Genomic DNA, 13606 nt, shown 5'->3' with positions numbered 1-13606 from the left:
TGTATGTGTGGTTTATGATTCACACCCCGGTTAATGTTTCAAATCTCTACCTACATTCAAATGATACGGCTTCTTCCGGTGGCTCAGAGCCCATGCCAAGGTGTGCTCAGATTTATTTGAGTCATGGACCCTTACCATGGTCCCCTCCTTCCATCTCCAGCACAGGAACTGTCCCAGGAAATTCAGCTCCTCAAGAGGCGCCCCTCCCCTTATTTGTATTGGCTGAAGACAGGTTGGAGATGGGAGGAGCAGCCTACCATGCTGAGACTCCGTTGCCCTGTGTGTTTTGTGATTGCCCTAATATTACTCTTCTGAATCTGTCCCTAACTTTACTTTGAGGTCAAAGCCTGGTCTCTGTCGAGTGTTGTCCCTTCCTGATGGCATCATAGAGAGTCATGACATCATTGCAAAATCGCGAGAAGTGATGGTTGTGTATGGTTTTACAGTCGCGGATTTAGCACAATTGGTACTTTTTTGACCAATTTCTAGCTGGAAAATGTAACTTAGACAAAATAATAGCGACCGGATAGTACAGTGTGAAAAAAACAGTCACTAAGATATTCTGGTCATGTTTTCCCACTGGAAAGGGCAAAATGTGGACAAAACCAATCTGGCCTAACACAAACGGTAATAACGTAAGCAGGTTTTAAACTTTACGTCACAAGGAATGACGCCACAATTTCTACTAGGTAGTAACTTAAAATTAGTGTGGCATGTGCAGATACGGAAGGTCCGTGCTGGAAAAACAGATACTAAAAACATTTATTTTTTTTAAATTAATGAAATTTATTTTTCCTCAGCTGGATCGATCGGAGCTGGAGTCCTTGCGGAAGGACTTAGATGAATTATGGAGTATCCTGAAAAAGCATTTAAATGATGGCCATTTCTTCGACTCAGACAGCGCTGCAGGCTTCCGGAAGTAAGTGAGGGCCATCCTGCCCTATTTGGGATCTGAGGGGCTGAACTGTCTGACTGGTCACAGGGAAGGCAATGCCAACCACAAATATTTTTTGTCAAAAGTCCCATGATAAGACAAATGCATTCTGCTGCGCATATTTCCAGTGCTTGTTCATATTATTTTCTGTCTGTTACTGGGCAATCTTTCACTTTTTTTGCTTTAATTGTATAGTGCCACATGTTTCCTTAGTCACTTCCGCACACTCAGAAAAAAAACCTTACAGTAACAGAAAGACAAAGTGGGGTTAGCGTGGACCATTTACAAGAAATTGTTTCCGATTCATCATTCTGCAGGTGCCCCCTGCACGCTGTATCCCCACTGAGGTCATAGTATTAGTAGGTTCCTTTATTAATGACAGTAGGCAACACCAGTGCACAGTGCAGACTATCTACTGGGCCTCTAAACTTCCCTGCCCTATTATATACTTGGGACTTATAGGTAGTTTGAATCCTCCTTACCCTATTATCTACTAGGGACTTAAAGAGGTCTGTCATTGGCAATGGTACTTGTACCATTTTATCATATACCTTTTATTCAGAGCACTGGCCTTGGACCTGTCAGTTACCAGCAGTATCTGTAAGAAACATTGGCGTGAACATGCTAAAAGGATGACTTTCTCACACTGACAACCTAAGAAGACTAAGGATACCGAAGAGCCGAGACAACAAGAGCAAAAAAGAAGCAGCTGGCCTGGTACCAACCCCGCCGCCCTGTCTGCATCCCTTGTCAAAATCAGCACCGAAGCCAACTTGTCCTGCAGCTTTGACTCCAGAAACCCTGGAAGGACTGCCTGCCTTCAAAAAAGACTCAAGACCTCCCATGTGCTGCAGACCTGATCGCCAGCAAACTCCAAAAGAATGGACTCTGAAGCTTCTGGAACCACCAAAACCCAACACTTGTAGTCACCACTGCACCTGCCGTCTCCAACCCGAGTTGAGGTGGACCACTGGTGACAACAAGGTTCCCCAGCCCTCCAGAGTCTGAGTCTATTATGGTTTCACTCATCCTGGACTCCTCGATGACACCTGCAGCCTTTGCTCGCAGCCCCGCTTCACCGGGACTGCTCCAGTCAGAAAAACCCAACACCTAAAGACTTCTCTGCACCTGTCGCCCCTTAGCCATGGAGAAGAAGACCAAAGGTGCCTACCTCTGCCTGAGCATCATGAGGTCTGAGCCTCGCTGTATGTTCAGCCCGACTGGCTTCCTGGCCAGAGACTGCAACCTTTTTCCACACCGACCGATAGGCATAGCAACGCATTGGGCACCCAACTCTGTTTTGCGCTCTGGGGTGCCGCCTTGGACCTGGCCCCCTTCTCACCTTAACCCCAGGAGATTGGTCTTGTAAGTGGCTGTACTCCCATTGTTTGCATAACTTAGTTTTCCTCACATAGGATAACATAGCATTACATTGACCTTTCTCTGATGCCTAAACATATATTAAGATACATTCTATGTTTTTCAATTGGTGTGGCTCTCCTTCTTGATTCATGTGTTTAATTTATTAATTATTGTCTGTATTTGTAGATGTCTTACACTTCTCTGTGTTAAGCCTAACACTGCTCAACCACACTACCCCTTAATTGACCACTTTGGAATTGCATAGCATGCCCTATCCACTTATTGGAGAATCCCTGGGCCCTTGACACTGTATTCTTTACATGGTATTCACATACCACATAAAGTCCCAGCTTCCTACAACAGCCTACTAGCAGTACTGAAAATTGTACAGCTGGTCACTAGTCTCCTGAAGTGGCAACAGACAGAAACAGAGGTAGGTGTGAATTGGTATTAAGGAGACTATTTAAAGCTAAGCTGATGAAGTAAGGACTATGACAAACACAGTGGTTGATGACCTGATGGGAGCCGACATTGCAGCGGAGACTAGAATCTAGGGGAAGTGGAGAAGACTTAACTACATAGGGTCCCAATTAGAAGTTGGGCAGTTTAGTGTGGAGGTACTGTGTGGACAGAAATAACGTTTCAGGCCAGTCTTCCTGCAGCTAATACGAGTATCTGTCTCCAGAATGGGGAATAGGATGGTTGTCACCCTGAATATCAAAAGCCAAATGCCGATGGCACAGAATAGTGAGGACAAAATATCAAAACTGAAATATCAACAAGTAAGTATGTAAGATCTTCAAGGTATGCAGATGTGGAGTTAGGAATACCCCATGTGTACTTATCTTTACATATTTTGTCCCTTGTTATTCCGACCACAATATTTTTATAGGTTGACATTCTGGGAGTCGATATTCAGTAGTACAATCAGAAGAAGATACATAGCTGGAATTAGTGGGTCCAAATCTGCATTTGCTATCCCCATTCTGAGGACAAATATGCTTTGTTTTACCACCTGCTTTGAGCAGGTGGAAAAATCAGAAGAAGGTTGAATATGGAGCGAGAGGTTTGGAGTTGCAAGGCCATCCTGGGAAAGCAGTGTCTTCATGTAGGCACAGAGAACTGTCCTGTGCTCCCATGTGCCATATGAAGAGTTTGGGTGGGGCTAGGGGCAAGACCAGGTTGTGCTTGCACCCCAGTCCTCAGTCAAGGAGGCCATAATTACAATGTGGTAGGCCCATAGAACAATGCTATTCTCTCTTAGAAACAGCTCCTTCCTGATCATCAATAGGGATGGAGATTTAGCTCCGGTGCAGGTTTCACAGCAATGCTGCCCTTTTATAAATGTCTTTCATTTGTGTTCTTTCGTGGCATTCCTTGCAGCTTGAGAATGTTCATCCACTCTGGTGCTGTCTGATATTTTCTTTATTTGTAGGTTATTGGAGCATGCTCGTTGTGCGACAAGCCATGCCTATCATTTCAGTGTGTTCACCTAGTGGCTATTCAGGTTTGGCATGTGGCTCTGGGTTCCAGAATAGGTAATCTACTGAATTGTTGATGCCAGGTTGGTGGTAGTTGTCAAAGTCATGTTCATGTAATAGTAATTTTCATTTATGCAAGGGTGGGTAGGGAGCGAATTCCTGGAAAAGAGGCTTATGATCCAAGATGACCTTGAAAATTATGAATACGCTAATAAAGATAAAGAACCACATTCAATCTTAATGGCCTGGTTTTCAGTCAAAGAGTATTGGGTTTAGGTGTTGTAAAAGCAGACTTGCAACAGCAATTTTGAGATTTGTGTGCTAGTGTTGATGTGTGTTATGTAGAATTGTGCTACTACTACCACCACCTGCACTGTTGGGTATTTGTCTTCGAGGTGCCTGCCATAAATAAGGGCTTGACTTTGCCAGTCAGGGTTTTTTTGTTGCTGGAATTGAGCTTGTCTGTGACTTTGACAGACGACACATGACACTTTTGGCATGACTGTCCTGTCCATGAAAGATATTATGAATATTTCTTTCTCATTATGGGCCTCGTTCTTGGCCAGGAGAGGAGCATCAGGGCCCAGTCAGTCTTTCTTAAGCTGTCAAAGTTCCTTCTCTTCAGGACGTTGTTGAGCAACACAATCCTGTCTGGTTTGGGTGTTCGATCCGCCACGCCTCTGCAAAATGGCTCATGTTTTCACAAGCCGAGCATTTACACACTTTCGCTGGGCATACATCAGCATGCCGATTTTCGTTTCTACGGTATCTCTTTTTTGTTGCTGCCGCTCCTTACAACCTCTGTTCACTGTGTTAGCCAATATTTTAGCGTATTAATTGCCATCCTCTGCCCTTGGTTTTGATGTCATCTGTGGTAAATCTTTTCTCCAGTTTTGTGGTGCATGACTCGTACCTGCTGTGGTTAGATATGGTCTCCATACCTATACTTGGTCCACATAATATCACTATTCAGAAGTCGGAGTATTTACATCATTGTATGATGATACAATGATGACTTGTTTGTCTGGGTCATCATTGGTTCGTGTGCTAACCAGCTCCCTTATTCGATCCTGAAGTTGGCAAGTGTTTCAAATGTTCATTTGCTGTACGTGTCTCATTGCAAACCGCTCCTAATTAGAGTGGAGCGGAGTATTGAAGAGTTCATTCAGTGTGACAATTGCTTTGTCAAAGCAATGCTCATCTCCAGTGTCTGGGAGGATTGAAAACAGCTATAGATCTCATCTGCTGCGTAGTGTCAGAGCAGCGACCTCTTTGGAGCCGGATCATCTTCTCCCACAGCTTTACAATATATGTCCAGACACCTCTTGCAAACCTCTCAGCAGGGAACAGCCGTGCCAGGGATCGCCAGGTCGCAGCACGGCAGCAGAGGGTTTGAGGTGGTGGCCGAACTCAGCCTCCACCAGCCTCCTGTTGCAACGCCACACCAGCAGTAGTGTGGGACCGACCCACCCACCACCAGCGTGGTCCATTGACTGCGCCTGACGCCAGGGTGTGCCACAGGCCTGCATTCAGTGACACAGCTGCAGCAGTGAGCACAGAGGATCACACACTAGAGTCCAATTCCAGACTGCCACCTGTACATGGCAAATTCCTTAACTATTCCACATATCTGTGGCGGCTTCCAGCGGTAGTTTCGTTGGGCCAGCACGGCGTCTTTCATAAGACATGCACACAGACTGTTGCATGTGTGTTTACTTTTTGGGAATGGCCCTCTATAATTGCACAGTTTTCACCAGCACTGTCATCTGGCCATACGAGGTGACACCATCATATTGTTGCACCATCACAAATCAGAAACTCTCAAGCACCAACAAACACAAATTTCGCATGACACACGCACGCCATCATACCTCAACACACACACAAACACACACACACTCTCTCTGTCTCTTTAACTATCCTGTGTAAGGTGCAAAGGCTTACACTCCGGTTTCTATGAGTTACCTCTTCTGTATGGGTAACGAGGGAGTGCTCTTTCTTTGCGTGTGCCTCGATGTACCGCTCTTGCGTCTTGGTAAATTATAGCAAGAATATTTTCAGTATAAAATATGTTTTACAAGGTAAACGCTTATTTGTCTTTTGTGTTAATATTTTCCTTCCTCCTATGATTTGAGTCATATCACTCGAATGTATTTATGTCCATCACCTATGTATAATTTGCACTTGTCATTCACCTTCAATTATTATGTTAACTCGTCGCTGGTTTTAGAGGAATGTTTGGAATCTTCCTAATTTTTTATTTGGACACGCTGGACTTCGTTATGCCTGCTCTATTCCAGTATATACAAACCAGTTCAGAGCATCCTTTCGTGCAGTGTTGTTATTGAGGAGTTCGGAAGACTAGCTCTATCTAATATCCAGCGCCATCCAGTTACTTATTTGTGGGAATATTCCGCCACCCACAGACCACAGTGAAAACTGCGCCATAGCAGATTCGACATCCATCTACTCGACGTGGAATGAGAGGGATATCCGTAGCAGTGTTTTAGTTAGTGGAGGTGAAAGGGAAGAGGCACTGTGCTTCCGCTTGATTAGGGGTGGCTCTTCAGTAGGGTCCACAGCATTGTTTCAATTTTTAGGTCGATTCAGTTTGTGTGGCAAGAAAAAGTCCAGTTAGGAATTTACAACGCTAATAGCTCTACCCCGAGCAAACGCGAGACCCATTGCAATGCAAATGCTTGTTTGACATTGGCATCGATAGCTGAGTGGGATATGTTTTGCTTTGTTTATGCCGGTTTACCTAGTGGTTGTTTTCTTGGTGCTCCAGGAAACACACCGATTCACACTTCCGGTATCCACAGGCTGTTGCTGCTGTTTATTACTGCCGTCTCCTCTTGCATGATCTTCGCAAAGACTATGACCGATGCATTTAGTGACCATGACTCGCTTTCCTCTGATTGTCTTGTGCCCCTGATGGCTGACATTTTCTGCTCTGTAACAGTACTTAGGGGCGTAGCACCAGTGGGGGTGTTTGGGGGTGTTAAACCTCCCATAATAAATCGATTTTCTGGCAAATATTTGGGTACAGATGCTTTCAGTCGGGTATGGTGAGGTGTCTATTGACTTTCACAAGAAATGTTTACATAAACACAGACAAACACACATGCTGTTCCTCTCTGCTTTGAGTCTTCGAAAATGTTTGGTTATTTTACAAAATATTGTGTTTTCTTCACTTAGTACCCCTGTAATCCGCATTACTCCCCCTTTCCACTGCCCCTTTAGTCCCTCTCAGACACCTTGCTTGTCCTTTAATATATTTTGACATTGTACGCCAGCGTGATTGTTGGGGAATCCCAGGCTCGCACCCCCTAGTCTTACTGACCAAGCTACGCCCCTGACAGTACTTTGTTAGCGTTTCGATCTAACTTCGTTAATAGTCTGACAGCTTTGACAATACACTGTTAGTGTTTGACTTGACTTGAGTGTTAGTGTTTTTATAGTAATTGATGCTACTCTGTTTAGTATTAGTATTTCCAATGTGTGCTGTACTTGACGTGATTATAGTGCTTCAGTAGTTCTTTCGGTAGTGGTTTGTACTCAATGTTGTTGTTGCAGCTCTGGGGTGAATTGCAGCTCAGGGGTTAATTACTATTGTTTGGGCAGTTGTAATAGCATGCAGTTTTCATAGATCCCGAGATGTGTTCAACAGAGATGCTTGCGTTTCCAATATTCGCTTTCACATTCTATTTGTTGCTTGTTGCGGTTTGGCTCAGTTAGTTCGAGGTTTGTTTGTGAGTTTATTCTGTCTGTCTGTAGCCACTCTGCCAGAGGTTATTTGCACAGGGACTGTTTACTTACCCGCAGTGGTTGTTCATATTGCACCCAGATGCCTGCCTTATTGCTCAGTATATTGCTGCACTTTCAGAATCGAATATTTTCTGCACTTATTTCCTCACTTTGTCTGCGCTTCGTTTCAGCCTCTTACTGATTCTTAAATTTCATTTTATTTCATGTTTATTTCAGCACAGTCTCAGCACTTACTTCTCGGGTCCTGCACTGCCTCGCCACTTCTTTCTGCGTTTTTCTTAGCGACTAATTTTTGACTTGTTTGAATGTTCATCCGTTAAACTTGCTTCTGTTTTTACTTTCCAAAGAGATTTGAACCCTTATCAGCGCACAAGCCTTTCAATATGTCTGTGCTTTTCATTTTTCATTCCTGGCGTTCTTCTATGAGTTTCCAAATGGCCAGCAACCATGTGCCTGGGACCGCCGGTCAGAAATGTCTGACTCTTCGAGACAGCGAGGTCTGAAGTGACTGAAAAGCATGACTGAGAGAGACAGACCCAAAAGAAAACGCCTGCTTGTAAACAAAAGCTTCATTGTATGAACCAGGAATACCAGAGGCCCTGGGGAGGCTGAGAATGCCAGGTCAGGGACCGGTAGATTTTCTGTAAGTATCTGTGTTAGTATGGTAGGCAGCAGCAGATGGAAAGCGGCAAGTTGTGGGCAAGTAAATTCTCAGCACCAGAGCAGGCGTTAAAGAGCAAATCAGGAGATCAGAAACAGAGTAGAGGCCCAGAAGAAGGAAATCAAAGGCTGATGGGCTGGTACCACTGGCAAATCTTCAGCCGGCATTTACCACGTGTATTGGTTAGAATGACTGGTGCTGGGACAAATGTATGTGTTGTCAGCAAAGTCATTGTAGGTAACCTGCAAAGAGAGCTACTGTGGTTCTGCTCTCAATGTGTCAGCCCATGTGCGTGTGAAAAGGGAGGCGCTGTGGTTCTAAAGGTAAAGTTTCTTGAGTGAAGCAGATCCATTGTTGACTTCAGGTGGGAACTGGGCATGGTGCTAGTGTATCTGGATGTGTGGTCTGCGTACACATGTATACCAAGAAAATTCTGATTGCTAGAGATACATTCATATTTGAATAAAAGATCTGTAGCATACTATTAACATATAAGAATGTTGTTAGAGGTGAAAGACTTCATACTCAACAACAATATTTTCCTCTTTGAGGATGAATGGCACAAACAAAAACAAGGCATGGCTATGAGATCCACATTCGCTCCTTCGTATGTGAACCTGTACTAGGATTGTATTTTTTAGGTGAAATAAGTACTGAGTTTGCCACATAGGTCCTCAGAGTGTGTACCTTGTGAAGGTATATTTGTAGCCATATGTTCTTTAACAATTTTAAAAAGTTAGTTGGTTAAATTAATTGCTGCACTATTTTCTATATCAATGTGATTTTTATATGTATGTTTGAGAAAAGCACTATATTGTGTGAAGCTAATCCATGATGGATTGAACACTTTATATTTTGTGGCTGCTTCATTGACGACATCTTTTTGTTATGGTCAGGTACAATAATAAAAGTTGTGACAGAATTCACGGAATACCTTCAATCAATCAATCAATCAATCACTTCATTTGTAAAGCGCGCTACATACCCGCGAGGGTCTCAATGTGCTGGGGGGGGGGGGGGGGGGGGGTGCTACTGGTCGAAGAGCCAGGTCTTGAGGAGTCTTCTGAAGGCCAGCAGGTCCTGGGTCTGTCGTAGGATGGTGGGGAGAGTGTTCCAGGTCTTGGTGGCAAGGTAGGAGAAGGATCTGCCGCCGGTGGTGGTTTTTCCGATGCGGGGGACTGTGGCGAGGGCGAGGTTGGCTGAGCGGAGGCTTCGTGTGGTGGTGTGGAAGCTGAGTCGGTTGTTGAGGTAGGTGGGTCTGGTGTTGTGCAGTGCTTTGTGTGCGTGGATCAGGAGCTTGAAGGTGATCCTTTTGTTGACGGGGAGCCAGTGCAGGCCTCTCAGGTGGAGTGTGATGTGGCTGCGGCGGGGGACATCGAGGATGAGTCGGGCTGAGGCGTTCTGGATGCGTTGGAGTCGTCTCAGGAGCTTGTTTGTAGTTCCTGAGTAGAGGGCGTTCCCGTAGTCGAGTCTGTTGGTGATGAGGGCCTGGGTAACGGTTTTTCTCGTGTCGAGGGGGATCCATTTGAAGATCCTGCGGAGCATACGGAGGGTGTTGAAGCAGGACGCGGAGACGGCGTTGACTTGCCTGGTCATGGAGAGAGTGGAGTGGAGGATGACCCCCAGGTTGCATGCGTGGTCCGTGGGTTCCGGGGCTGTGCCAAGTGACGTGGGCCACCAAGAGTCGTCCCAGGCTGATGGGGTGGGTCCGAGAATGAGGACCTCCGTCTTGTCTGAGTTCAGCTTCAGTCTGCTGTCCTTCATCCAGTCGGCTACGGCCTTCATTCCTCGGTGGAGGTTAGCTTTGGCGGTGTGGGGATCTTCGGTGAGGGATATGATTAGTTAGGTGTCGTCGGCGTAGGAGATGATGTTGAGGTTGTGTTGTCGTGCGACGTGGGCGAGGGGGGCCATGTATATATTGAACAGTGTCGGGCTGAGGGAGGATCCCTATGGGACGCCGCAGATGATCTCAGTGGTTTTGGAGTGGAAGGGTGGGAGGCAGACGCTCTGGGTTCTGCCGGAGAGGAAGGATGTGGTCCAGGCCAGGGCCTTCTCTTGGATACCAGCATCATGGAGGTGTGCTGATAGGGTGCAATGGCAGACCGTGTCAAAGGCTGCTGATAGGTCCAGGAGGATGAGGGCGGCTGTTTCTCCTTTGTCCATCAGGGTCCGGATGTCGTCAGTGGCGGCGATGAGGGCGGTCTCGGTGTTGTGGTTACTGCAAAAAACGGATTGGGAAGGGTCCAGGATGTTGTTGACTTCGAGGTAGAGGGTCAGCTGTTTGTTGACAATCTTCTCGGTCACTTTTGCCGGGAAAGGGAGCAGGGAGATGGGCCGGAAGTTCTTGAGGTCCTTGGGGTCCGCCTTGGGCTTCTTCAGAAGGGCGTTAATCTCGGCGTGCTTCCAGCTTTCTGGGAAGGTTACTGTCTCGAAGGAACAGTTGATTGTTTTCCGGAGGTGGGGCGCGATGGCTGCGCTGGCTTTGTTGAAGACGTGGTGAGGGCAGGGGGCCAATGGGGATCCCGAGTGGATGGAGTTCATGGTTTTGATGGTGTCTTCGTCGCTGACGCTGGACCAGACGGTCAGGCGACTGGTGCGAGTGGTAGTCGCAGGGGTGGTGGACTCAGTGGTGGGTGCGGGGTGGTCGGGGTTGAAGCTGTCGTGGATGTCAGTGATCTTGCGGTGGAAGAAGGTGGCCAGGGAGTCGCACAGGTCTTGAGATGGCGTGATGTCGTTGGTGATGGAGCTGGGGTTGGAGAGTTCTTTCACGATGCTGAAGAGCTCTTTGGTGTTGTGTGCGTTGTTGTCTAGGCGGTCCTTGAAGGCGGTCTTCTTGGCGGTCCTGATGAGTTGGTGATGTCTGCGGGTGGCGCTCTTGAGGGCTGTGTGGTTGTCTGGGGTTCGGTCGTGGAGCCATTTCTTCTCCAGCTTCCGACAGGTGTGCTTGGAGATCCGGAGGTCCTCGGTGAACCAGGTGGCTTTCTTGTTGGTGTGGTAGGTTGTAGAGGTCTTGAGAGGGGCGAGGGTGTTGGCGCAGTCGTTGATCCACTGTGTGAGGTTGGTCACGGCGGTGTCTGGGTCGGTGGGGTCGGTGGGTGGTCTCAGGGCGAGGGCGGTAGTCAGTTGGTCCTCGGTGACCTTGCCCCAGCAGCGGCGTGTTAGCTGTTGGGTGCGGTAGTGTGTGGTGGGTTTTCTGAAGGTGAAGTGGACGCATCTGTGGTCGGTCCAGTGTGGTTTGGTGGTGTGGTTGAAGGAGACGTGGGGGCTTGCGGAGAAGTTGGGGTCGAGCGTGTGTCCAGCGGCGTGAGTGGGTGTCGTTACGAGCTGTTTGAGTCCGAGGTTGGCGAGGTTGTCGATCAGGGCGGTGGAGTTGGCATCAACAGCAATCCTTAAATTTACAATGGTAGAGGACAAACAAAAAACTATTTCCTTGATGTTACTCTCTATGTAATATAGACTAAAATCAAGAGTAGGATTTTTCACTGAGTAGGATTTTCCACTGACCTACATCATACAAAGGAGTATCGTCTGTAGATAGTGCATATCTACATATATGATGAGTACGTGGAATACCACTCAGGGAGATGATCAGAATGAGGCATAACTTTAGTGAAGGAAGGATCTCACATATTGATCTACAGGACAGAACTAGGCTCCATTGAAACCTAAGACACAAACAAATTATACGCACTGGAGCGTGTCTCTGATTACTCTGTTTAACTATAAACGTTCTCCCAGCCTCCAACAAGAGTAAGAACAGAACAGTCTAAACCTAATGTTATCTTCATAAGAGGACGCATTATTAGACAGATGCTTTCTAATAGGCGCCTTATGGCAGGCGCCAAACCTTTCACCTGGTCACTCTCCCCACCACCTGGGTTCCACACGTGGCCAGAGTAGTATTTGCAAAGAGGCAAACAAATGCAAACATTTTTGTTACAATACCAAAAGAAGGTATTAATTTAGGACACCATTAACTGCAACACAGGGTTCATTGTATATCTAACAATATGTCAATGTTTATTAATATATATATATATATATATATATATATATATATATATATATATATATATATATATATATATATATATATATACAAAAATGCTGAAGGAGAGGATACAGGAACAACTCTGAGACACTGTAAATCAAAATATGAAATGTCCGTACACAGAACACATGAAAGAATACCAACCAAGGGAACGCCCTGCGTTCACCTTCTATGTTATGGACACAGTAATGCCGAATCCTGGATAAAGCCAGATAGAGAAGGGCAATGATCGCTGAGAATGAGTCACTCCGAAGCACAATGGATGTTAGATTGAGAAGCAGTCACTATAAGAGAGGACTGCTATTTTCTGCAGACATTCATGAACTATATGGGCTGTGTTGAATGGAGAGCATGGAGAACCATGTAAATATACGTTTAGCAGTCCCTTGTAAGTGAAATTACTAACTGCTTCAGATAGACAGTTGTGGTGCCATTCACAGAGCATGTCTACCGCTGTATCCACGTTGTCCATGCAAAGCATGCCAATATAATTGCAGTTATAACACATTGGGCCTATCTTAGTACTTTTATCTTGCATGCATTGTTACCTTTTTAAGAATACCATTGCCACATACACATCTCCTCGAACTATAACCTGAATTGTACTCAATGCAGTACGTCCTCAAGTACTCTAAACACCCAAGTACTGAATTGAGGTACTGGACCATTGCTCACCTTCTTCTCAAGCTGGTTCAAATACTGGGGATTGAACTCAGTGCCAGCTTTATTTGCACAAACCAAAGGCACTTTCATCAACTTTCACTTCTCTAGAGTATCAATCGTCTGCTCATTATATGTCAGCATTTCCCAGTGACTGCATCCCCAGTATCTCTGCACTTTCACGGTGGCCATTGAAATGGCACCTATCTGCACCACATCAGACATCTTGAACAGTTTCAGGATATCTGTATTCATCTTCTAGTTTTTGCTAACTTATTCCACCAGATCTTGTTAGTTGCATTGGTCTTCAGTTCACCAGCCTATCTGCTTCAGGTCAGTTGTGTACCTCACACAAGGCTTTTCATGAGACTTTCTTTTCCCTTCTTACTACCTTGCTATTGACATACATACCCACTCATCTCCCACACTTAACTAACAAATGATCTCAGTCATCCTACACGCCAGGAGTGCACTTATGCACAGGCATGCATTTTTGTTTTCAGGCAATCCAGCTGCCACATCCAACGCATTCCTTTGTACTGCAAGCAATAGGACAACTGTGCATCATTTCATAGACTCCTGAAAACCTGATTATTTCCCATGTTAAATAACCTTGCGTGGTTTTCCCTTTCAGGTAAAAAGACTTTGGCTGTCAACCACTCTGTGAAGGGCAATAACATAATATACAC

At 45.8% G+C, this 13606-nt stretch overlaps 1 protein-coding gene across 2 annotated transcripts in view; it reads left to right on the top strand.

Annotated features, from left to right (window-relative positions):
• The window catches only part of C10H16orf96 (chromosome 10 C16orf96 homolog), a 212007-nt gene that overhangs the window by 131250 nt on the left and 67151 nt on the right, over positions 1–13606 (top strand). For both annotated transcript variants that reach the window (XM_069210372.1, XM_069210371.1), the window contains one exon: positions 801–919. In XM_069210372.1, coding sequence (XP_069066473.1) covers positions 801–919 — 119 coding nt within the window. The remainder of the gene's footprint in view (positions 1–800; positions 920–13606) is intronic.

The sequence above is a fragment of the Pleurodeles waltl genome, chromosome 10 (assembly GCF_031143425.1).
Source record: "Pleurodeles waltl isolate 20211129_DDA chromosome 10, aPleWal1.hap1.20221129, whole genome shotgun sequence".
NCBI lineage: Eukaryota > Metazoa > Chordata > Amphibia > Caudata > Salamandridae > Pleurodeles > Pleurodeles waltl.
This window is presented reverse-complemented; position numbering and strand designations above follow the sequence as displayed.